Source organism: Curcuma longa, chromosome 7, assembly GCF_044706935.1.
Source record: "Curcuma longa cultivar G26 ecotype Majalengka, Jawa Barat chromosome 7, ITB_CL_G26_1.1, whole genome shotgun sequence".
NCBI lineage: Eukaryota > Viridiplantae > Streptophyta > Magnoliopsida > Zingiberales > Zingiberaceae > Curcuma > Curcuma longa.
This window is the reverse complement of record NC_133867.1, coordinates 9136424-9158933: the sequence shown is the minus strand read 5'-3', so window position 1 is coordinate 9158933 and position 22510 is coordinate 9136424. Positions and strand designations below refer to the sequence as shown.

Here is a 22510-nt window from a genome sequence, read left to right as displayed (position 1 = left end):
GGGGGGGAGATCAGAATTAGAGATTGATAGAAAATCAAGGATATGGGCCCGTGTGAGTAGGAAACAAAAAATATCTATTCTAGTTCTATCGTCGGCTATGGGTTCGAATCTAAGAGAAATTCTGGATAATGTTTGTTACCCTGAAATTTTCTTGTCTTTCCTTAATCTGAATGATAAGGAGAAAAAAAAGATTGGGTCAAAAGAAAGTGCTATTTTGGAATTTTATCAACAATTTGCTTGTGTAGGAGGGGATCCGATATTTTCTGAGTCCTTATGTAAGGAATTACAAAAGAAATTTTTTCAACAAAGATGTGAATTAGGAAGGATTGGTCGACGAAATATGAACCGTAGACTGAATCTTGATATACCTCAGAACAATACATTTTTGTTACCACGAGATGTATTGGCTGCTGTGGATCATTTGATCGGAATGAAATTTGGAATGGGTACACTTGATGATATGAATCACTTGAAAAATAAACGTATTCGTTCTATAGCGGACTTGTTACAGGATCAATTTGGATTGGCTCTTGTTCGTTTAGAAAACGCAGTTCGAGGAACTATATCTGGAGCAATTCGTCATAAATTGATACCGACTCCTCAAAATTTGGTAACTTCAACTTCATTAACAACCACTTATGAATCGTTTTTTGGCCTACATCCTTTATCTCTTTTGAATAATCCATTGACACAAATTGTTCATGGGCGAAAATTGAGTTATTTGGGTCCTGGAGGATTGACGAAAACAGGTTGTTCCAGCTCGATACCGTCAAGAGTTCCTGACTATTGCATGGGAACAGATTCATCTTAGAAGTATTTTTCCCTTCCAATATTTTTCTATTGGAGCTTCTCTCATTCCTTTTATCGAGCATAATGATGCGAATCGGGCTTTAATGAGTTCTAATATGCAGCGCCAAGCAGTTCCGCTTTCTCAGTCCGAGAGGTGCATTGTTGGAACTGGACTGGAACGTCAAACGGCTCTAGATTCGGGGGTTTCCGCTATAGCCGAACATGAGGGAAAGATCATTTATACTGATCCTCACAAGATTATTTTTGCAAGTAATGGAGACACTACTACAAGTAACGGAGACACTACTATAAGTATTCCATTAGTTATCTGTCAACGTTCCAACAAAAATACTTGTATGCATCAAAAACCTCAGGTTTCGCGAGGTAAATGCATTAAAAAGGGACAAATTTTAGCGGACGGTGCGGCTACAGTTGGTGGGCAGAAATCAAAACGCATCCATTCTTTCCCTTTTCTTTCGTGTTTTCTCATCTCGGTGTCAAACGAGAGCCGAATTGGAGACCCTCCTCATCGAAAATCCCTTCAGAATGCTCGAATGCCACTTTGGACTTGTCTGCTCGCGTCCACAGCTCGGAAAATCAGAGAAACCCTCGCTGGTTATCAGAACAATGGTGCGAACAAGATTGTGAAGATGCAAACTGGAATTCCTCGTCTCTTCGGGCTCTGATTGGTTCGAAGACGCTGTGAAGGTGCTCCACAATCCTCAGAGAACCCCTCGTCGTCTTGTGAGAGCTGATGACGCCGCCGAACACAAGAACTCCATGAAACAGGGGAAATCAGCGCCGGAGAGACCCTCGCCGGTTGCTCGCCTCCAGCCGCCGGTTGTCGCCAAGAGAAGCTGTTCTATACTCTTCAAGGATCCAGACACACGAATAAAGGGAAAGAAATGGAAGGGGGCTCGCCGTTTGGTACGTCGCGCAACAGAAGAACGGCGCGGGAGAAGACGATGAACAGTGTCGGGCGGCCACTGTTCATCCCGAAACCTTCGGCTTATATACCTGATTAATCAATCAATCTCAGCCATTGATTTCGGAATCCAACGGTCAGAACTGATCTGGGGCTTTAGGGCAGTCTAGGGTTCTTGAAAAATTTTGAAATTTTGATCAGGCTCGATCCGAATCATGTCCTCCATGTTGGCTTGATCGGTTTGGCAATTTGACTTGAGTTGACCACGGTTTAGCTCGAGTCGGGTCCGATTTAACCCTAAAATCAATTAAAATTCAAATTAATGCAAAAATTGTCATTAAATCAGAAAAATTATAATCAAGCCTCAGATTATGCAATAAATGACAATTAAGATCAAATCGATTCATTTTATAATTTATTTTCATGTAAAAACCCAAAATTGAATCGATTTAAATTGTAAAAACCCTAAGTCATCACTGAGCAGCACATCGAAGTTCTCGGGAGGTCTTTTAATTATTGACCTGAAGAAGTCACCCTCGGTCAAGCCTTGAGAGAAGGCGTTTACCAGGACGTCGGAGGAGGCGGCTGGCACCTCTTGTGCAACTTGGTTGAATCGGTGCACAAACTCCTTTAGAGACTCCCGGGTCTTCTGCTTGGTGGCGAAGAGGTCCATTATGGTCTTGCGGTACGCCTTGCTGGTGGCAAAGTGCCGCAAGAAAGCGCCTTTGAAGTCGGCGAAGGACCGGATGGAAGATGGTGGCAGCCGATTGAACCACCTCAGTGCAGATCCAGCCAAAGTGGTTAAGAAGACCCGACACTTGATGGCATCCGTGTATCGGTGCAGCAGAGCAGCGTTCTCGAACCGACCCAGATGGTCTTCCGGGTCGGCGTTCCCAGTGTATTCGGGGAACTGTGGCATCCGGAATTGACGAGGCACCTCCTCGTCTAGGATTCGACGTACGAAGGGTGAGTTTTCCGGTCCTCTCACTTCTCCAGTTTCGGGCCTTTTGCCTCGGACGAAATCTCGGCTCGGCGTTTGTTCTGCGGCCGATTCCACGGAAGCCTCATAATCGTCAGCTTCGCCTTGGGGTCTCCGGGAGGGGGCTCTCTGGTCTTCGGGTGGATCCCGCTGCAGTCTAGTGCCGGCGGGAGGGATCTCCTCGACCCGAGTGGGGACTCGGGAAGCCTGCGCGGCAGCGTCGTACTGACTCCGAGTGACGGCTAGGACGGCCGTCGCTATTCTTCTATCCAGTTCTTCTTGTGTGATGGTAATGAGCTGAGGATGTGGCTGTTCACCCATGATTATGTCTTGATTCGGGACTTGTCGTGTTCCCACAGACGGCGCCAAAATGTTCCCGTCAAGAACCTCTCCTGGGCGCACAAGTCACTTCCTCAGGGGCGCTGTGCGGGGAAATGGTTAGGACTGGTCGCTGATCGCCGGAGACCTGAAATCACAGACACCGTGAGATGGTTGGCCGGCGGGACCGGCGAGACCACTCCGATGCTTAAGTCAGCGACGGTAGCGGGAAAGAAAACGAGAGTAGAAGAAGTGAGTAACGGTTAAAGCATACCTGGCCCCTTCACAGGGGTCGCCTTATATAAGGAAGAGGAGATCCGTACCCTGGGCACAGCAAGGGGGACCTTACTGTGCGGGTACTTACTGTACGGGCGAGGAGTGGCGCCCTTACTGTCGAGGACCTACTGTTGTCAGAGGTGTACGTCCGGCGGCGCGTCGCCATACCTCGTGGCGTGCTTGTCAGTTGTGGCGGCCCTAGGACAAGGAATGGAGTGGTCAGGGGTAGGGCGTACGATTCGGGGGCCGACTCCCGGGGTCGGGTCGGGGCTGCGGCTCGAGTCGGGCCATCTGTGAGTCGGTGAGTCGAGTATGCCAGCCACTCGGCGTATCTGGGAGTCGGCCTGGTGAGATTATTCGTCTTCTCGGCGGGCCCACTGGGCTGCCGGGCTCGGGTGGAGAGCCTCTGGGCTGGTACCCGGGAACCTGGATCCGGGCCTCAGTGCTTCAGCCGACTGTCCTTGGATAGTTGACTCGACTCGGTCATGTCTCTCGGTCGGGTCCCGACCCGTATCCTTACGACCGTAACAAAAGTAAAACTTGTTCTCAAGTAAAAATTATCTAGTTGAGTGTGGACGAGGAAGAAGATGTAGATTACAACAGATCGTGGTCAAATTTAAATCATATGAACTACAAAAGCAAGCTTGTTGTAAATATGCTTGAATTATAAACAGCAATCTCACTGGTTGATAAGTAGATTAACAAAGAAAACTTCATAAGTTACCTGAATCCAGTTATGAAAACCAGAGACTTCATAGTCTCGCTCCTTGCCCTTTGATCTCTCCTACAAAAACATGCTCAAAAGCAGAAGAGCAACTTGAGCTGCCATCTCGATCATGTAGATTAAACCATAAACCCAACATCATTATATTCTCTTGAAGTTTTCATAATCATATGAGATCGTGTCAGGAAAACAAACTATCTGATATATGCTACATACATCTCTTCTTTTTGATAAACCTTCTTCCCTCGGCCACAATCAATCATGTAGTCCTTTCCAGGTACCAATCGATTCAGATCAAGTTCCCATAACCAATTGCAAGCTTGTGGCAAATCATCAAGCTCCTCTCTACTGAAGTTAAATATGACCCAAAATAGCAACACACAGAAGAACCAAGAAATTCTTTGCCAAAAGGAAGAAAACAAGGTTTTTGAATCTTATATAAGAAGATAAACCTTATGTGGCCTTTTGCTTGACTGTGGAAGAGCAGTGGAAACACTTCTATCTATATAAATTGGATCTTAGCTCTACAATCGTGGAAGAATTTAAATTGTAGATTAAATCACTTTGTAGTGATGATATACTCTGCCTAAATAATAATTCAAAAACACTGAACAACCAGAGTACATTACTTTTCAATAAAAGATAGAAATTATCATTTTAGCTAGCGGTGTCACATGATCGATCTCACGACTATTTATGAAAAGATAAATCGAAAAACTGTAGTTGACCACGATAGAGGAAGGCATTACGAGATTCGATCATCAATGGTGGAGCCAGAAAGTATGATCTATCCAAGCTAATATTGATTGATTGTTATCACCCCGGTTGATTGTCCGTATGGGATCCGATCACTGGTGAAAAATTTATCAATGTTGATGCAAATGGGACCAGTTGATAAAGATTTGTCATGGGATGCCTTATCATTGCATATTAAAAAAAAAAACATAGGCTCGGGGTAAAGTCCGGGTAAATCAATACTTGGCTTTTCCCTTATCGATTCTTGCTAACTTCAACAGTTTTGTTCCATCGTAACCAACTCAACTATGCCTCAGGAGTACGTTACTCAATACATCAAATAATTTCTATTAATGAAGTTTGACCATAATTGCAATAAGAAATTAGTTTGAAAGAAAGTCAAAATGCTTTAAAGTTAGTCAGAAGAAAAAAATAACGATAAAATTTTTTGATGAGGTTAAAATAATTTTTTTTATTAAGTTGGAATAATTTTAACCGACTATAGTAATTTGTTTGTTTTAACATTGAAATAATTTTATTTAATATTATGTAGTTTTAATTAATATTAAAAGGATTTTGATTAATATTAAAATACTTAGCCAAAATTATTTCAGTGTTAAACTAATCTAGTGAGAAATCTTTTTAATATAAAATGCCTCTTTAAGGGACGTTTTTTTTTAAATTAAAATTAAATTAATTTACAAAATTATTAATTTGGTAGGGACGCTTGCGATGGTTATTTTTTGCCGCCAGCACATCATCATTCCTTTTGTATCTCGCTGTGCCGTCCGAACCACGAAACAGCTCTTTCTCCTCTTTGTATTCTCTTTCCTTTGACCTGTCTCCTCTCTCTCTCTCTCTGCCTCTTCTCGTCGACTACCAGATCGGAGGGGAGAGGGGGAGATGGCGATCCTCTACGCTCTGGTGGCGCGAGGATCGGTCGTGTTGGCGGAGTTCAGTGTTGCGGCTGTTAACGCCGGCGCGGTGGCGCGGCAGATCCTCGAGCGGATCCCCGATTCCCAGGACACCCACGCGTCCTACTCACAGGACCGGTACGTCTTCCACGTCAAGCGCACAGACGGCCTCACCGTTCTCTGCGTCGCCGATGATACCGCCGGCAGTGAGTCCTTCCTTTTCCTGCACTCCCATCATTCTCTTCCGGGGATCCCAGCTGCGAATGCTTCTTGATAGATTAACTATCGAATTTATTACGTTTCTTCTTTGTGAAATTTGGAAGGGAAAAGGATTCGTAGATTGAAGAAAAATTCATACAGATGCTCTCTGTCCAAAAGGGAGTAATTTAAAAGAAAACTAGTAAAAGTTACATAGAAAAAATGTCTCTTTTTCGTCTTACTGAAGTTATACTTGTGCTTTATTGCCCTGCTGCCTAGAATCATCTGCTTGTATGTGATACAAAAAAGGTGGGGTTTGTCATCATTTGCTAACCAATTCAACATTCAGCTAGAGCCCATAGTTCGAACTTCTAGGACTCGTGAGGCAAATGATAAATGTCAAATTCAGTTTCTTTGTCATACTGTGCTTGCTTGGACAGTGTGAGCGTTTTGGCATCATCAGCTAGCCATTTATGCGTTCAGATGAAGTACATACTTTTAAATTGAAACCCCTGAGTCAAAAGATGAATGCCAAATTCTGTTTCTTTGTCATACTATGCTTGGTCAGAGCAAGGATTTTTGTTTTTTGTTTTTGTCTTGACCACAAGGTATCCCCCCACATGTTACATTCCTGTTTGAGTGGGAGCAACAAAGGTAAACCTCTCCTAACAGTACCATTATATTGATTTGAAATATTGACCTTTGATGAAAAGTGCTCCGGATCTTCCTCATTTACCACTACACAAAACAATTATTAGTGTCATAGCAAAAATTTTGATGTTTCCTTGTGAAGGCTATTCTTTTTCTCTTTTAAAGCTCTTCCTCAAGGACATTGTAAATATATCTAATCTCACCATTTAAAAGTCTTACCACCATTGTTAAATTTGGGCATATTACAAGTAAATTTGTGATGATTTCCATGAAGTATGTTTAACGAGAATATATAACAGTTCTTGTTCCATCGATCAAAATGAAGGTAAAATTTGAGTAATTAGGTTTCAATCGTTTCCCACTTCTATCAACCTAGTAGTTGTGCCAGATAGAATTGTTAACTTGTATTCGATTGGATTGGAAACCTCTGTTCACAAATGGATCGGGAATTTTGGTAGAAAACAGATATATGAGCAGAACAATTGTTTTACTATGTCTAATCTGATGATAGCTGCAAGCCATCAGATTGGAAATATATTCTCTAAATAATCTGAATGGTCGTTGAGTAATATTTTATTCTTTCCTCAACAAATTTAGACATTTATCAAATGCTTAGTTCAAAGAAAATAAGTTTCAGTAATCAGCCAGAGTCATACCAACTCACCTTAGAAACAGAACTTCTGGATGTTGGACGTAGAACAAGCTAGTCAGAAAGTTCTCACTGGGACACATCTACCATCTTTATTGTGGAAAGCATCAAAGACTGATCCAGAAAATGTGGGCAAAAGTTAATGTGCATTAGATGGTGGTCGACTCAAAGAGTGTCTAGAGGAATATGAGAACCAAACACAAACCTAAACTTGTTTTAACTGACATGACCATTCACCATCCTAGCAAAGGCATTAGTTTAGAATTAATAACTTCCTGCATATGCAAGAGACTAAAGCATGAACTTGTGTTTTTCTTTTGTCATAGTAAATTTGCCCAACCTACTCAAGACAATGCTTTGTTAATTCATTCTACTAACATGTCACTCATACCAAATTACCAACCTTAATTTAAGATTGTGGGAATTATCTTTGTGTTGAACTTATCAAACATATTTAGTGTTTCCTAGGATAAGTAAATCTTAAGACTTGTAGGTATATATTACAAGCACAATGACAACCAGTATTTATCAAGCTTTCATGGAGGAACAAAATGGTTCACTCTCTAAAAATTGTATATTGTTTATTCTTTCCTTTTTCTTTGTAAATCATGGGGTTTCCTCATAGACTTACATGAACCTCATTACTAGTATGCTATTTCCTCATTAAACTAGAAAGGTTGGTTGACTATACCTTTTTAGAATCAATTGTACAAAGGGTAGAAATATCAATTGTATATGCTATTTTACATGTTCAAGTAATATCAAATCTGTTATGTTTTGTTGTTGTTGTTGTTGACTTAGATTTCATCGTTAAAGACATTGTTTCAATAGAAATGTCATTTTAAATGGAGCGAATGGTCCATGTAGGAAGAATTCCTTTTGCCTTTCTCGAGGATATTCATGGAAGATTTGTGAAGGCGTATGGTCGTGCTTGTCATACAGCACCTGCTTATGCAATGAATGATGAGTTCTCTAGGATCTTGAGTCAACAAATTGATTACTATTCAAATGATCCTAATGCAGATAGAATGAATCGCATCAAGGGTGAAATGAGTCAGGTAGGGTACTTCATTAGAAATTATTACAATTTGTTGAGATGTTATGGACTTTGCTTTGTGCTTACAAGACATAGAAAACAATGTTACTTCTATTTGTATCCAACATCGATCATATCAAAATTTATATTTTATTTAATTTCTTGTATCCAATATTTTAGGTTAAAATGTTTTTTAATATTTGTGAGATGACCTCAAGGCACTAGTAGATTTATTTGTGCAAGTGTCAATTTAATATGTATGTTATGGATCTCAGAGTAAATAGAGGTCCACCGATCTATGTTGGATGCATGGTGCTTGTTGAGGGAAAAATTAGGCTTCATCCTTCTCAAAAAATTATAGATAGCCCTTTCTACTTTTATATATTATTGATGAATACATAATTTTACCAATAAATTTGTTTCCTATTACATATTTACATAATACTCCATTGCACTCTCCTCAAGCTAATGCGATTGTACTATAGAAATTTTGTTACAAATATAATCAACTAATACAACCTATACTAATGTGAAGGAGAGACTTGAGAAGTCGCAGAATGATGCATGTGGAAATAATTCATAGAATGATCTCAAGAAGTTTGTGGAATGACACACATAGAAAAGGGATGCCTGCGGAATAAAGCATATGGAGAGAAAACGATGTTCACAGATTGACACACGTAGAGATAATTCCCAGATTGATCTCAAGAAGTACATGGAATGTGACACACAAAGATAAGAGCATGTTGACTTGAGATCCGCAAAATGGCACACGTAGAGAGACTCAACCACGATAATGATGCTTGGAATGACACATGCACAAGGACTCATCTAGTGATAATGATGCACGGGATGAACTCACGATGTGAAGGAGAGGCTTGCATAAAAGGAATTTGACAAAGGGAAGCAAATGGATTCTTAGTGACGATGCTCAATTTGAACAAATTGGGCCTTTGGTCCCACAAAGGCTGAGAGAGGAACATCGATGAAGACATGCGTCATATGTGTCCATTCTTGCTTTTGGATTGTCACTCGAGGGAGGTACATGGCTCAGAGAGGTGTAGTTGAGCCACTAATTGTAGTTGACCTTCCGGGCTTTTGGGCTCTCTGATTAAGAATGATGATAGCCTCTTGATGTGGAAGAGGAAGCATTATCTAGCTAGGACTATAGGTAGTCAGTCATAGAAAGGTTGCAGGACTGTAGGTGGAGATGCATGGGCAAAGGTGTGTATAGGATGTACGCATGGTGCAGAAGGTAGCAAAGAGTCATGTGTGACAAAGTTGGAGAGATGTAAAGGTGCTCAAATGGATGTGCACTAATGGAGGCATATGGATGCTAGGGAAGATGCATTGCATGGAGGAGACATTGAACTTGGATTGGCTCATGTGGTGAACATGCGACTAAGATGCATACACGGAGGTGGACAGGTGAAGAGTTCGCAATCATGGGATGAGTGGGTACGCAAACAAGGAGGAAGCCCAATACCATGTATAAGAGACAAGTATGCTTCCTCTTTCTCAAGAAACCCTAGATAGTCCTCTCTACCTTTATACATTATCACTCTGTACCTTTATACATTATTGATGAATAGGGATATTACAACTAAAGTCTTTACCTATTACATAGTTGCATAATTCTTCAATGCTTAAATGCCCCAAATGCAAAAATATATATGATTTCAGAGTGATCAACATGACATGACAATGCAATATTTTGGCTACTTATTACTACAGTAATTCATCCTCTATCTGATTAACACTTCACTAGTACAATGCCATTCAAGGGTTTAATAAAACAGACAAGACAGTATTCAATTGGTTACCATTTATATAACATATATGGTATGCGAGCATGGATGCTATTCATGCTTTAAAATATGCCCAATTAATTTTGTTCAGAATAATCAAGCTAAGCAATCAATCCTAGACATTTGTATTTTGCCCCAATGAGGACTAAAATATCAATTAGGTCCAATTATGTTTCACTTACTTGGAATCTAGACATGTACCTTTGAACATCATCATCACCATCAATCAAGATGTATTTGTCCAAATTATTTGGGTCAGCTGTATGATTTTATTCCCTAATCAAGCTCTAGAATTCAATGAGCAAATCAAAATATTGTTCATGAAGGAATATGTATCCTTATTTCATCATCATCATTGTCATCATTATGAGACTCGCCATTAAAATCACATTGTCACCTAATATCAGTGGGACATGACCGACTGAATGAATGAGTGAATTGTATTAAATACTAGGAAATGGATGAATAAAAATTTGTTACAGAATTGTGTGCTCTTGACAGAAGTTGAAACTTTCAAGAGTTAATAACTTAATTAAGATTATTATCACTCTCTTTTATATTTATTTAACCTGAAATATTAACATCTTTCATTCAGTTTAACCTTCTGATCTTTTTAGCTACTATAGTTCCTCTTAATGGCTTTGTGTCATAGGTTCGCAATGTTATGATAGAGAATATTGACAAAGTGCTGGAAAGAGGAGAACGACTGGAGTTGCTAGTTGACAAAACTGCAAACATGCAGGGGAATACAATTCGTTTCAGGAAACAAGCGCGTCGATTCAGGAACACTGCATGGTGGAGAAATATTAAGCTAACGTATGCAAGTTGCACGCTTTAACCTTTTTTTAACTTCTGTCTTTCACGCATTCACTTCTATGATAGCTTCACTTTGATTTTGTTTTATTTATATGGAAATAGGAAGACCTTGAACCTCAATTGAGGAACTATATTTTTGTCCGAAAGAACATAAGATACATATTTGCGGATCTATCTGAGGGAGCCATCTGAATTGGTTTTAGTTAGAGATTGAGTTCTATGTGCCAGTGTAACTAGTTTTCTCTTGCTGTCGGTTGAATTGTGGCTAGTAACTCTACAGAAATGTGATCATATACTCAGCAACCTGGTTTTTCTCAATGAAATGTAGTCATCATCCAAAGTCACTGTGTAATAGCAATGTAGGCTCATATAGAAGTGAAAATCCAATACCTGTCATCTAAAATTTAATTGTATTGCTTTTGTTAACAATTTATTATCCACATTAAGGGATTAAAATGATTTTTCTGTTTGGACTCCCTTCAACCTTTATATTTTATACTCGGAATTAGAACATTTCTTGAATGTGACTGTATGCATCTTGCAGGATCGCTCTTATTCTACTTATCGTGATTATTATATACATGGTGCTTGCATTTTTCTGCCATGGACTTACTTTGCCAGCTTGTATCAGGTAGAGCTTGTTATAGTTCCTTTCTTATGCCGATGCGGTGGTTATTTGTGATCCAATGGATGTCGGTTGTGTTATAGATTGGTTTGAAATTTTCATCTCGTTGTTGTTGTTGTTGATAACTTATTGTTTGTGCTACCCTTGCGGGAACGAAGATCTGTAACTACAATGACATTTTCTATTATTTATGAAGTGTGCATTGGTGATGTATATGCTAACCATCTCGAATGCAGATTCTCGGTTCATGCCCATGAAGCTTGGGTTTTGAAGAAACTATTCCAGGTACACAAACAATTCATTGTGCTGTGTTTCTTAGATTGAATATGGTTTACTTGATCCAGTTGAATAGCGTCGACATGTGTATCGAGTTCACTTACTAGAATATGAACATTGGAATTGAATCACATTCGACTGCATGAAAGGCAGAATTGGAGGCGATATGTAGAGCTATACCATTGCATTTTTTATTGAAATAAACAAGAAACCGGCAGGCTTGCCGGTTCTTGGTTGCCCAGTAGAGCATATTGTGAAACTCATTTCTGTTTCCGAAGAAACACAACTTTGCAAACTGGGACTCTTCTTGAAAGTGATGATAAAGTGTCTTAATCACACAGAGAGACAAGGAATAGGAAGCAATATAATGTAGTTGAATCACACGCAAATTTGGCAATTAACTGCTAAGAAACAAGATGATGAGCTTGGGTACCTATGCATCGATCTCACTTGCGTTTCCTCTAGAACCCTTTACTTCAGACATGGAACTACAGTTATTGCCAGGAGCTGACGACGCTTGAGAATTTCCAGTTGTTTCAGGTCCAAACATATCATCCTCTAAACTAGAAAGCTTCTCCTTTGAGAACCCCTTGAGAAGATCGACTACTTCAATCATTGTTGGTCTCTTCTCTGGCATGCTGCGTGTGCAGGTGAGTGCAACAAGTACCACTCGCTTCAGTTCTTCTTCGTCATACTTTGCTTCGAGCTTCGGATCTGCAATCTCCTTAAAATTTCTTTCCCTGGCCAAAGGTATCGCCCACTCCGTGATCGCTAGCTTCGATGTCGAGCTCAGTTTCTCTATGGGCTTCTTGCCACTGACAAGCTCCAGCAGGAGTATTCCAAAACTATATACATCGCAGCTCTCTGAGGCCTTTCCATACATGGCGTACTCAGGTGCAAGGTAGCCTGGGGTGCCTTTCACGTTGGTCGTGACATGACTTGCACCATCAGGAACAAACTTGGCGAATCCGAAATCAGCAACTCGTGCCTGGAAGTCTGAATCTAGCAGAACATTGCTTGCTTTAATGTCTCGATGGATGATGACATGGGGCGTCGCATGGTGGTGGAGGTAGCTGCCAAATGAAACAGAAGTTAGAGAAAGGTTTAACATGAGATCCATGTAAACTAAGAAGCTCTGAGGCATACACAATTCCCTCAGCTGCTCCAATGGCAATGCACATTCGCTTGCCCCAGTCGAGAGGGCTCTCGGCCGAGTTTCGACCGTGCAGATGCGAGGTTAGACTCAGATTCGGAAGATAGTCATAGACTATGAGCCGCTCTTGTCCTTCGGCACAGTATCCTCGCAAGCTTAGGAGGTTCTTATGCCTCAGTTTGCCCAGAACCTCAACCTCAACACCAAATTCAAGCTCAGCCTTGTTGCTCCAGACTTTTAGTCTTTTGACAGCAATCTGAGTAAACAAGGGCAACCAAATTTTGAACAGAAAAGAGAGAGAATTATCCCTTCAATGAAACAACCCCTAGATCTTGAACAACATGTACCATCCATCAGCTATGAATCTAAAGGTTGTTAGACTTTAATTCAAATAGGTGTTGGGTGTTCTTGGTTTCTAAACAGCATTGCCAAGCCAAGCTCACTCATTGTGAGGATTCAATGTTTAGCGAAAAGAAAATCGACTTTAGGTCAGTAGAACTCACCAATTCCAACAAGAGAGCATTGATGAATCTCTTAATCTGAAGTTTGAATTAAAGGGGACAAAAAAGGATGATCCATAGTACCTGAGATCCATCCCAGAGCTGCCCCCAGTACACACTGCCAAAACCCCCTTCCCCAATCTTGTTATCGTAGTTAAAGTTATTGGTGGCAGCCTGCAGCTCTTTCAGAGAGAACACTCTCCATCCCGCTGTGGAGTTCTTCTTCCCCCGCCGTCTCCTGCTCCGTATCAAAGTAACAAGTTTAGGTAATGGAGTCAATAGAAACCTCCACAAACAAACCCTAACCTATAGCATTTTGGAGGAGAAATCAATCGACATCAAAGAACATACCTATCAGCAAATGTGCCGCAGCAGAAAAGGGAATGCAAATCCATCTCTTCACCTCTCCCAAAACGCTGATTCAGAGAAGAGTAAAATCTTACTGACTTTCGAGGCTCTTTCCGCTTCTTCCCCTTTCTCCTTCACGAGGCTAAGTTCTAAACTGGAACGTCGAAGACCTTCCGAAGCGCTTCTCCGGCAGCATTGCAGCGGAAGCCACGGCGAGTGAGGATCGGAAAATCCGACGAAATGGCGATGGGAAGAGCAAGATAAAGACGTGAAGAAAAGGATGGAAGACCAAAATGGAAGAGCTTTTAGCGGCTTGGGAAGACAAACGCGACAGGAGGAATTTTGTATAAAGAAAGAAACTTTTTTCAAAACGATCCCCCAAAGTTTAGATGCACTTTCAAAACCCCTAATATTTTGATTTTTATCAAACTACCCTTTATATCATCTCAAATTGCCCCCTTTCTAGAGAAGTAGCAATTTATTTTTTTTCCCGGAAAATAGTTGAGTTGGTTACGACGGAACAGTAGTAATCTATAATGTGTTTTGGAAGGAAAAAAAATAATAAGATTTGGGAGGGGGCATTTTGAAAAATTCTCTCAAAGAAATGCAAAAAAAAGTAATAGCAACCGCACACCAAACATTTTGTATTTTAATACGAAACCTTTCGGTGGTTGGCGCTTTATTTGTTGTTACTATTTTTCATGGTGGCCCTTGGCGCCCAAAAACAAGGAACTCGAAATAATTCTCATAAAAAATTTTGAATTTTCGATGACAACCAATAGGAAAATGACACCTGGATAAGACATTAAATAAGGATTAATGGAAATTGAACTAATCATGATCACTCGATTGGTCGGTGCCTAACGATACTTGTGATTAAAAAAGAAAGTTGTAAATCAATTAAAAGCTTCTTAAATTTCACCAAAGCAATAAACTTGAAATAATGCTTGAGAAATTTTTGTTGAATATTTGATATGCAATCAATGGACTAATGATGGTACGTATGATGAGAAAAAAGTTTTTAATAAGTTAAAAGCTTCTTAAACTTCACCCCAACAACTAACTTGAAATAATACCAAATGGGGAAGTGACACACTCCTGTAGTATGGTAGGACTTGTTATAGGAGTTTTTTTGTTGTCTCTAAGATGCTACATAAAAAGTAAAAAAAAACTTATTTATTTCTCTACTATTAAAAAAATCTCTTGATAATTTTTTTAATGGATCTTACTATTTATTTATATTTTATATTATAAAATAATTTTAGAAAAAATTGTTATCTAATTATAACACAATTTTAATTTTTTTAAAAATAAAAAAATAAAAAGAAATGGCTCCCTTCTCAAGGTTTATAAAAGGAGCTCCCTCTTCTTCTTTTGCTTGGAATCTGTTACTTCAATGGTCTCACATGATCAATCTCATAATTATCTGTGAGGAGGAAAATCGAAAAGTTACAGTTGACCACCGTGAAAGTAGCTCCCTCTCACTATGGGATAGAGCTCGTTCTATTTGACACGCCATCCACAGAGAGGTCCCATTGTGGATATTCTAATAAGGATTAACTAAAAGTTTTTTTTTTAACTTTGTTGCAGCAAACTAAGAGATCCATATGCATCTAATAACTCACTTAATTTATACTTATAATTTTTAATGTCATATTTGAGATCCAAACACTATTAACTATATATCGACTAGATTGTTACTTGCATCTATTGTCTCTAATGCTGCAAAAGGTTGGAATCCGCCAACCTAGCGGCCCCACACGATCGGCCCCCCGACCATCTGTGGAGAGGTAAATCACGGTGAATGCGGGACTGACCAGGGCATGGTGGCCGAGGGATTTGGAGCATCTATTGTCTCTAATGAGTGCAAACAAGGGGGAGAGCTAGGATCGTGGTTTAGTGTAGGCAATTAGGATGCAAATGAATTAAATATGTTCATGAATATTTTGAGTTGGTTCGAAAAATATTTGATTCGTATTTGAATTTATTAAATTCGAGTCAAATTTGATATTTGATAATTTTTTTGAGTCGAATTATAACTTATAATATTTTGTTGATTGTTCATGAGCAGCTCACGAGTTTAACTCGATTTGAATTCTAGTTTTTTTACATAATTTTAATTTAATATGCTAAAATTAAAATTTGAATAATTCTAATCAAACTCGAATTTAAGTTATTTCGAACTATAATTTAATTCTACTCGAATCGGGATTTGAACAAGTCGAACCAACTTGAATTTGATTCTGAATAGAACTTTAACTAAAATTATTTATATTTTAGAGCTTCAAATAGAATTTGAATATCATGTATATTTTTTAAACTCGTACTTAAATATTAATATTTTGATATTATTATTCAGTTCGTTTACACCCATATAAGCACAATATAATATAATTAATAAAATAAAAAATATATAAAATCTTACAATCACTAGCACCATAAAATAATTATTTTATAATTATTTCAGTTGATTATCAAATACGATGGGATTAAATCTTAAGGAATCTTAATTGTATAAATTTTTTCTTATCAAAAGTCAACAATGAATTTTATGCCCACAAACAAATTATATAAGAGTAACTCCATATAATTTGTATATCTATAATATCATAAAATAAATCAACATAATAATAATTATATAAATTTATCACTTTTTTAATGGTTTAAGATGGAACATTGTATTACCCTCCGGACATAGTAGAATTGGTTGGGATAGAATAGACTTGTTAAAGTGGATAAAGGTTAAATCTCGATAAAGCTGAGATAATATCCTCCCGTCGTGACCAACTGTAGATGAAACATTGTAAATCAACAGAAAATCAATTTCAATAGAATTGTATTTGTATAAATACATCAAATAATATCATCTTCATAATAGTCAATTATAATTTATTAATTTATATTTTTATATATGATCATCGAAGTGTAGGATGACAGATACCACCTTCTAGTCTAAGTATTTGTATAAATACCTTTAGGAATGGATAAATACCAAGAGTGAACATTATTAAATTAATAAATGCCCAAAAATAGAAGAAAAACATCCCTTTAATTTCATAAGTCCAGTGGAGGATATTGCTACTCGGAACTGAAACCCGATAGTTACCAACTAATCCATTGGACAAGATCTTCGTACCACTCCATTCATGTGGGCCCGATACGGAATTAGGGTTTCCCGAACGAAAGGTACTGAATAGCAACACGCGATCTCAGTGTTCGAAGGTCAAAGGTGGCCGTTGATTCGATCATTTCGTCTCGCAATCCATTCCTCTGGCTCCATCAATTGCGCCGCCTCCACCTCAAATCCCCTCGACGCCACGGGACAAAGGCGGCCAAGTGGCCTTCTCTCTCTCCGTTGCCCTCTTCCCTCGGATACAGGGAGAGATCAGGAGGCGATAAGGAAGGTGTCAAGTTCGCAGGTGCTTATTTTTCGAATTTGTTGAAGTTTCTATCCTTTTTTATTTAGATGTTGTCAATGGCCAACCTTTGCCTAGATAGAAGGTGCTTCTTGTTTATAAAAAAAATCTTCCTTTCTTTGGTGTAGCTGCAATCTATGTCTAGATGGAGTCTGTTCGTTTTCAATATTTTTATTTTGAGGAAAGTATGTTTTTTGGTTTTCTATTGTTCTTGGCAATCTGTCTCAAAAATGGTATCTTTTATCCAATTAAATGGGGGAAATATTTTTGTTTGCCTTACAAAGCTGCAATCTTTCCTTTCCACAGCTAGCTATTCGACCATAATTTTAGGCCACTAGAAGTCGCTGGTTATGAGAGATTTCCTGCTTTGTTGTTCCGCTCTGTCTTTGGCTAGGACAGGATAAGATGCCATCGACCTACCTGTCGAAGCACAAAGGGCTGCAGACCTCGTCGGAACTCCTACGTGGACGTGGGCGGAGCTTCTTGTTCGGTAACACCTGCTTTGTCTTTTCTGAGCCCTTCTCCACCCTTGGCTGCGCTTTCCATCTCCTGCCTAAGTCATCCATTAGGGATCTCCACGCCTGTGGTGACCGCCGCCCACTTCAGATCTTTTCTTCACCTGCTGTTGCCGCCCAGAATCTTACTAATCAGATTTCACAGCCTGTGCGGAGGTTTCCTTTTTGGTGGAATATAATGTCTTCCGGCAGTGCTTTTTTGAGAGGATCTGGGTTGGCCGCCCGCCCTATGACAAAGGATAATTCAAGTTCTAAACTCAGCTTGAACAGCACGATGAGGGTCAATCTCTGTTCTTGCAATAACGGTCTCAACTTCTCGTGGAGAGCTTGTGGGAGCTTAAGGAATCAAAAACCTTGGGGTTCCAATATGGCCTACAAATGTTTCTGGTCAAATACTCATGATATCAACTGGAGATATAATTCTTCAGTGGAACCAAAGAGTCAAGATTTCTTGGTTTCATGTTCAGCACCATATTCAACTGGTGCAGCTCCGGATTTGTCATTCGATGCAACCGTGCAGGAGGAGCAAATTCAGAATCCTGTCGTGTCTTCTGAACAGTATGTTTTTTGCCATATTTCTTTACTTTTGTTTTATTTTTTTGAATATCCAGTAAATGAGTTAATTTTATATGTTCCTATTTTGATATTGAAGTATTACTCAGCTGCTGATGCTCACCATTACAATTTATTTTAAATTGTGTCTCTAACAAGAAATTGATATAGAAAAATTCAAGGAGGCATGGCGCTGAGCAAATAAGATCAATATGGCTGCTCAAGTAAATTTTTAGTGAATCAAGAAGTGTTTATTAAACATGGAGAGATTATTGTTAAGCAAAGAATTATTCAAGTACCCAAAGTTGGACTTATTTAAGGATATGAAGTTTATGCATGGTTGATTCTGTATGATTCACTGTGGAATGGATTATGAAATTTCAATTTACTTAGCATAACAGATCATCATCATCTAGTTGTGGTTTTCTAAATTATTTGAGATTGTCCATGAATTTTATCTCTCCATTGAGCTTTATGCATAACTATTACTATTAATATTCAAATTAATTAAATTATTTTTAATTGCATTATTTAATGTTTTCTTTAGTCTCCTTTTGTCCTTGTACCTTCCACTATAATAGATTTAGCTTTTTAACTATATAATCTATTTGTTGTCTTTGAACTTGTTGCTACCATCTTAACTTATTTTCCCCTGTTTATCATCTCTCGGAGTTACATCTAATTGCTCTTGTATTTGAGCTCTGCTACATTATTATTTTTTTTCCGCACTGCAGTCTTAAGAATCATCAAATCAGAATGATATAATGATAACTTGTTGTTACGTTACCTCTTGGTTTGACCACTGTTAATAATCTAGGGTCATGCTTGCCTCTAACTAGTTTTCTTAAATTTTATTTTGTTAAATAGTCTAACTTTTGCAACTTGCGACTGGAAAAAGTGCGTGAGGGTTTTTGGTGTGATGTTTAGTTAGTAATTGATTTCCATCCAAATCAGAATAGATGGAGTTTCCCACCAAAGTAACTAGTTATTGGGGGAAGAGCTGCTAGGGATTAGAGTAATAGAGTTGAAGAGTGAGAGACCAACAAAGATTTTTTTGTGTATAATTCTACATAATCTCAAATTTACCTGTTCTGCCATGGAGAACCTAGGCCAACAGAGCAAAGGTTACCATATTCATAGGATGTATAAAAACACACAAGTGATCATGTGTGCTTAGTAATTTGTAAAAAAAATTGATCAAGGGTATGGAGTGGGATCTTATCCTTGAATCATTATCTAGTATCTTGTTTAAAACTTGATGTGATCTGTATTTCTGTTGTAATCGAACCCAAATGATATTACTAAACAACTTGTTGATGTGGATATTGACATTGCATTGGTGAGAGTAATTGTCAGAAGTTTTATTCCTCTAAAAAATTGTCTGAACTCCTAATTTTGATCATGTTTATAATAATTAAAATGTAGTTTTTGTTTACAACTAGTCCTATAAAATAAATGATCCGAAAGTATATTAAGCAAACACATCGGTAAATTTATTACTTATATTGTTTGCTTACTTTGGAAGGTGTATTTATGCTTTGAAGCTATTAAGTGGTGATTTGCTAGAAGTTGACTGAGAAATTTGACAAGATGAACATTTTGTACCTTAAACAGTTTGGTTTGCATCGGTTATTCAATACTTCTATATTTCTAAAATATAAACTTTGCTGGAGTCAGTTTACTTTATTTCCTTAAAGTCATTTAGAAGTTCAACTTTGTGTCAAGTTATAATATGTAAATTCCTTGTAAAGTTTGTGTCTCTCGTTTGCATCAGCCTGTCTTCTAGGCATGTTGCTTGAAATTCTACTACTTTCTTTACAGAAAGAATCAAGATCATGAATTCTTGAAGCTGCTATCTGGATCTTGCTATTTACCTCACCCGGACAAAGAAGATACTGGAGGAGAGGATGCTCATTTTATTTGTGCTAATGAGCAAGCCATTGGTGTGGCAGATGGAGTTGGTGGATGGGCTGATCTTGGTGTTGATTCAGGACAATATGCTAGAGAACTCATGTCCAATTCAGCAAATGCAATTCGGGAGGAGCCAAAAGGTTCCATTGATCCCTTAAGAGTTCTTGAAAAAGCTTACTCAATAACAACAGCTAGGGGTTCATCCACGGCATGCATTATAGCACTCACTGCCCAGGTCTTTTTCCTTTTTATTGCTTTGGATATCGCTAATGTAGCATGTAAACTCTTTTTTTTTTAAAAAAAATTGTTTTTGTTGTGCAATTTTTCCACATAAACCTGAGATAGTTTATTAAAGAAAAATGGTATTACATCTACCTTGTAGTGTTCAACATAATCTTTGGGATGGTATCATGGTTATTGTAGACTGTCTATAACTCTTTGGTTCCCATAACCTTTTGTATTTTCTCAGCATCTTTGTCATATACATTTCCTATCATTAGCTAGCTGGACCCCTTTATCCATTTGCAGATTGCAAGAGGGAATTCCCGGTCCTTCCTCTCTTGCTTGGCCTTGCCTCTAAGAGAGAGAGAAGGGAAAAAAAGCTGCAGCAACCAATTATTTGAATGAAGAACAGAGAGCTAATTAGGATGTGTGAGATTATTGCCTCTCTTGCTGCATCACTATGATACGTAATAGGATCAATAGATGATAAGCTATTATTAGCCTCTGGAGTTGTTCTAATAAGCCTGTCCATAGTAGAATAATGAACATACAACATCGTACAGAGTATGCTGTATATTCACTCTGCATTCTGCATTGTTCTTTTGTAAACATCCAATCTGTAAAATTTCAGTCTCAATATATTTATTTCAATGGATCTGGTGGTGTTTCAATGCTAGATAGAATGGCATCATCCTTTGTTACTACCTCTAGATATTTCATGTTAGCATACAGTTTTCATTCTTCTGTATAATAACCTTTAAAATAAGCTGCACCTAAATGTTTGCATTGCATGGCATTTACGTTTTGCTTCTGCTATACAGAATTATAAAATGGTGAAACTTTTTCCTCCTTAATGGAGATTATTGCTCACCTACACATTTTTTTTTAAAAAAAATTTATTTTTTTGTTTTTATTGATTATTATTTTTATGAATCTTCTGTTTTTCATTTACAGGGCATCCATGCTCTCAATCTAGGGGACAGTGGATTCATTGTTGTGAGAGATGGATCCACGCTCTTCAGGTCACCTGTACAACAGCATGATTTCAATTTTACTTATCAGCTTGAAAGTGGCAATGGCAGTGACCTCCCTAGCTCTGCACAGGTAAGTTCTGATACTTGTTCTGTCATTACCTCTTGATATTACAGCTATTTACTGGGCTCTGGGGTGATTAAAGTTAGTTACTGAGCACTTAGTATCAAAGTGTTTCGATCTTCTTGTTTTCTTAGTTAACATCACAAAAGCGCCACCTTGGATATCAAATGCAAGAGATGTGAAATTGTTTTCTGGTCTTAAACTATCGTATCATGTCTCAATATTATGGTAACACACTGGCTAGATTCTGAAGTGAGTTGCCAGATAATCTTCATATTGGTACTAGAATATTTGGCACCATCAATGGATTTCTTTTTGTTTGCAAAGAAGGTTCTTAAGCTGCATTACTTATTAGTGCAGTCGTACTGAGTTCTAGACATAGTAACTCCAATCAAGAACTAACTCTTCTTTGGTTTGCAATTGATCAGGTATTCAATTTGCCTGTTGCACCAGGCGACATAGTCATTGCTGGAACTGATGGCTTGTTCGATAACTTGTACAACAATGAAATCACTGCAATTGTCATCCAGGCCACCAGAGCTAGCCTTGGTCCTCAGGTTACTGCTCAGAAGATCGCTGCGCTTGCACGGCAGAGGGCGCAAGATAGGAACCGGCAAACTCCCTTCTCAGCAGCTGCTCAGGATGCTGGATATCGCTACTACGGTGGCAAACTCGATGACATTACTGTGGTCGTTTCCTATATCACTGCATCTGATGTTTAACTTCAGACAATTTCTACTTGCAAATTGTACAGGAGGCTCCTGGTATGGGAGTCTAAACATTTTTTTCTTAGTTTCTTTTCTAAGTCGATCTGGATCCTTCAACTCCATGGCAAAAAATGTGCCATAGACCTTTGGTTGCATTGTTATGTTCTTACAAGTTGAAGATTTTGAATAATGAAACTAGTCGTTGTACAGAGTCATTGGTGAAACAATTACTTAAGACTTGAGTTTTATCTAATTGTTTCATTCACATAGCCCCTAGTTGAAAAGGAACTATAACAATCTAGTGTGATACATACAAACTCTTCATTCTGGAGCTTTGGCAAGGAACCACGTAACTATAATCATCGAGCTAAA

The 22510-nt window shown here is 38.6% G+C and overlaps 3 protein-coding genes across 3 annotated transcripts; 2 read left to right on the top strand and 1 right to left on the bottom strand.

Annotated features, from left to right (window-relative positions):
- The first annotated feature begins 5583 nt into the window (after window positions 1-5583).
- On the top strand, window positions 5584-11656 carry LOC141831967 (vesicle-associated membrane protein 711-like). Its single transcript, XM_074719417.1, has 4 exons — window positions 5584-5866; window positions 8026-8216; window positions 10655-10818; window positions 11363-11656. Exons 1-4 carry the CDS (start codon window positions 5650-5652, stop codon window positions 11451-11453), a joined length of 663 nt encoding a protein of 220 aa, XP_074575518.1. The 5' UTR covers window positions 5584-5649; the 3' UTR covers window positions 11454-11656.
- A 377-nt stretch (window positions 11657-12033) lies between these two features.
- Window positions 12034-14021, bottom strand: LOC141831931 (PTI1-like tyrosine-protein kinase At3g15890). Its single transcript, XM_074719357.1, has 4 exons — window positions 13724-14021; window positions 13457-13610; window positions 12866-13128; window positions 12034-12792 (listed from the first exon to the last, which is right to left on the bottom strand). The coding sequence occupies exons 1-4, from the start codon at window positions 13765-13767 to the stop codon at window positions 12153-12155; spliced, it is 1101 nt and encodes a 366-aa protein (XP_074575458.1). The 5' UTR covers window positions 13768-14021; the 3' UTR covers window positions 12034-12152.
- Window positions 14022-16965: 2944 nt separating this feature from the next.
- On the top strand, window positions 16966-22347 carry LOC141832404 (putative protein phosphatase 2C 55). The gene is made up of 5 exons (XM_074719909.1): window positions 16966-17139; window positions 17443-18209; window positions 20025-20349; window positions 21291-21440; window positions 21860-22347. The coding sequence occupies exons 2-5, from the start codon at window positions 17542-17544 to the stop codon at window positions 22151-22153; spliced, it is 1437 nt and encodes a 478-aa protein (XP_074576010.1). The 5' UTR covers window positions 16966-17139; window positions 17443-17541; the 3' UTR covers window positions 22154-22347.
- The last annotated feature ends 163 nt before the right edge of the window (window positions 22348-22510 follow it).

Bases quoted from the DNA above. Each gene is read 5' to 3' on its own strand.
- LOC141831967 (XM_074719417.1), top strand. From the start codon at position 5,650: ATGGCGATCCTCTACGCTCTGGTGGCGCGAGGATCGGTCGTGTTGGCG. The intron at 8,217-10,654 runs GTAGGGTACTTC...TTTGTGTCATAG, and splicing joins TCAAGGGTGAAATGAGTCAG to GTTCGCAATGTTATGATAGA. The intron at 10,819-11,362 runs GTATGCAAGTTG...TGCATCTTGCAG, and splicing joins TGGAGAAATATTAAGCTAAC to GATCGCTCTTATTCTACTTA.
- LOC141831931 (XM_074719357.1), bottom strand. From the start codon at position 13,767: ATGGATTTGCATTCCCTTTTCTGCTGCGGCACATTTGCTGATAG. The intron at 13,611-13,723 runs GTATGTTCTTTG...GATACGGAGCAG, and splicing joins TGCGGCACATTTGCTGATAG to GAGACGGCGGGGGAAGAAGA. The intron at 12,793-12,865 runs GTATGCCTCAGA...TTCATTTGGCAG, and splicing joins GGAGCAGCTGAGGGAATTGT to CTACCTCCACCACCATGCGA.
- LOC141832404 (XM_074719909.1), top strand. From the start codon at position 17,542: ATGCCATCGACCTACCTGTCGAAGCACAAAGGGCTGCAGACCTCGTCG. The intron at 20,350-21,290 runs GTCTTTTTCCTT...TTTCATTTACAG, and splicing joins TTATAGCACTCACTGCCCAG to GGCATCCATGCTCTCAATCT. The intron at 21,441-21,859 runs GTAAGTTCTGAT...GCAATTGATCAG, and splicing joins ACCTCCCTAGCTCTGCACAG to GTATTCAATTTGCCTGTTGC.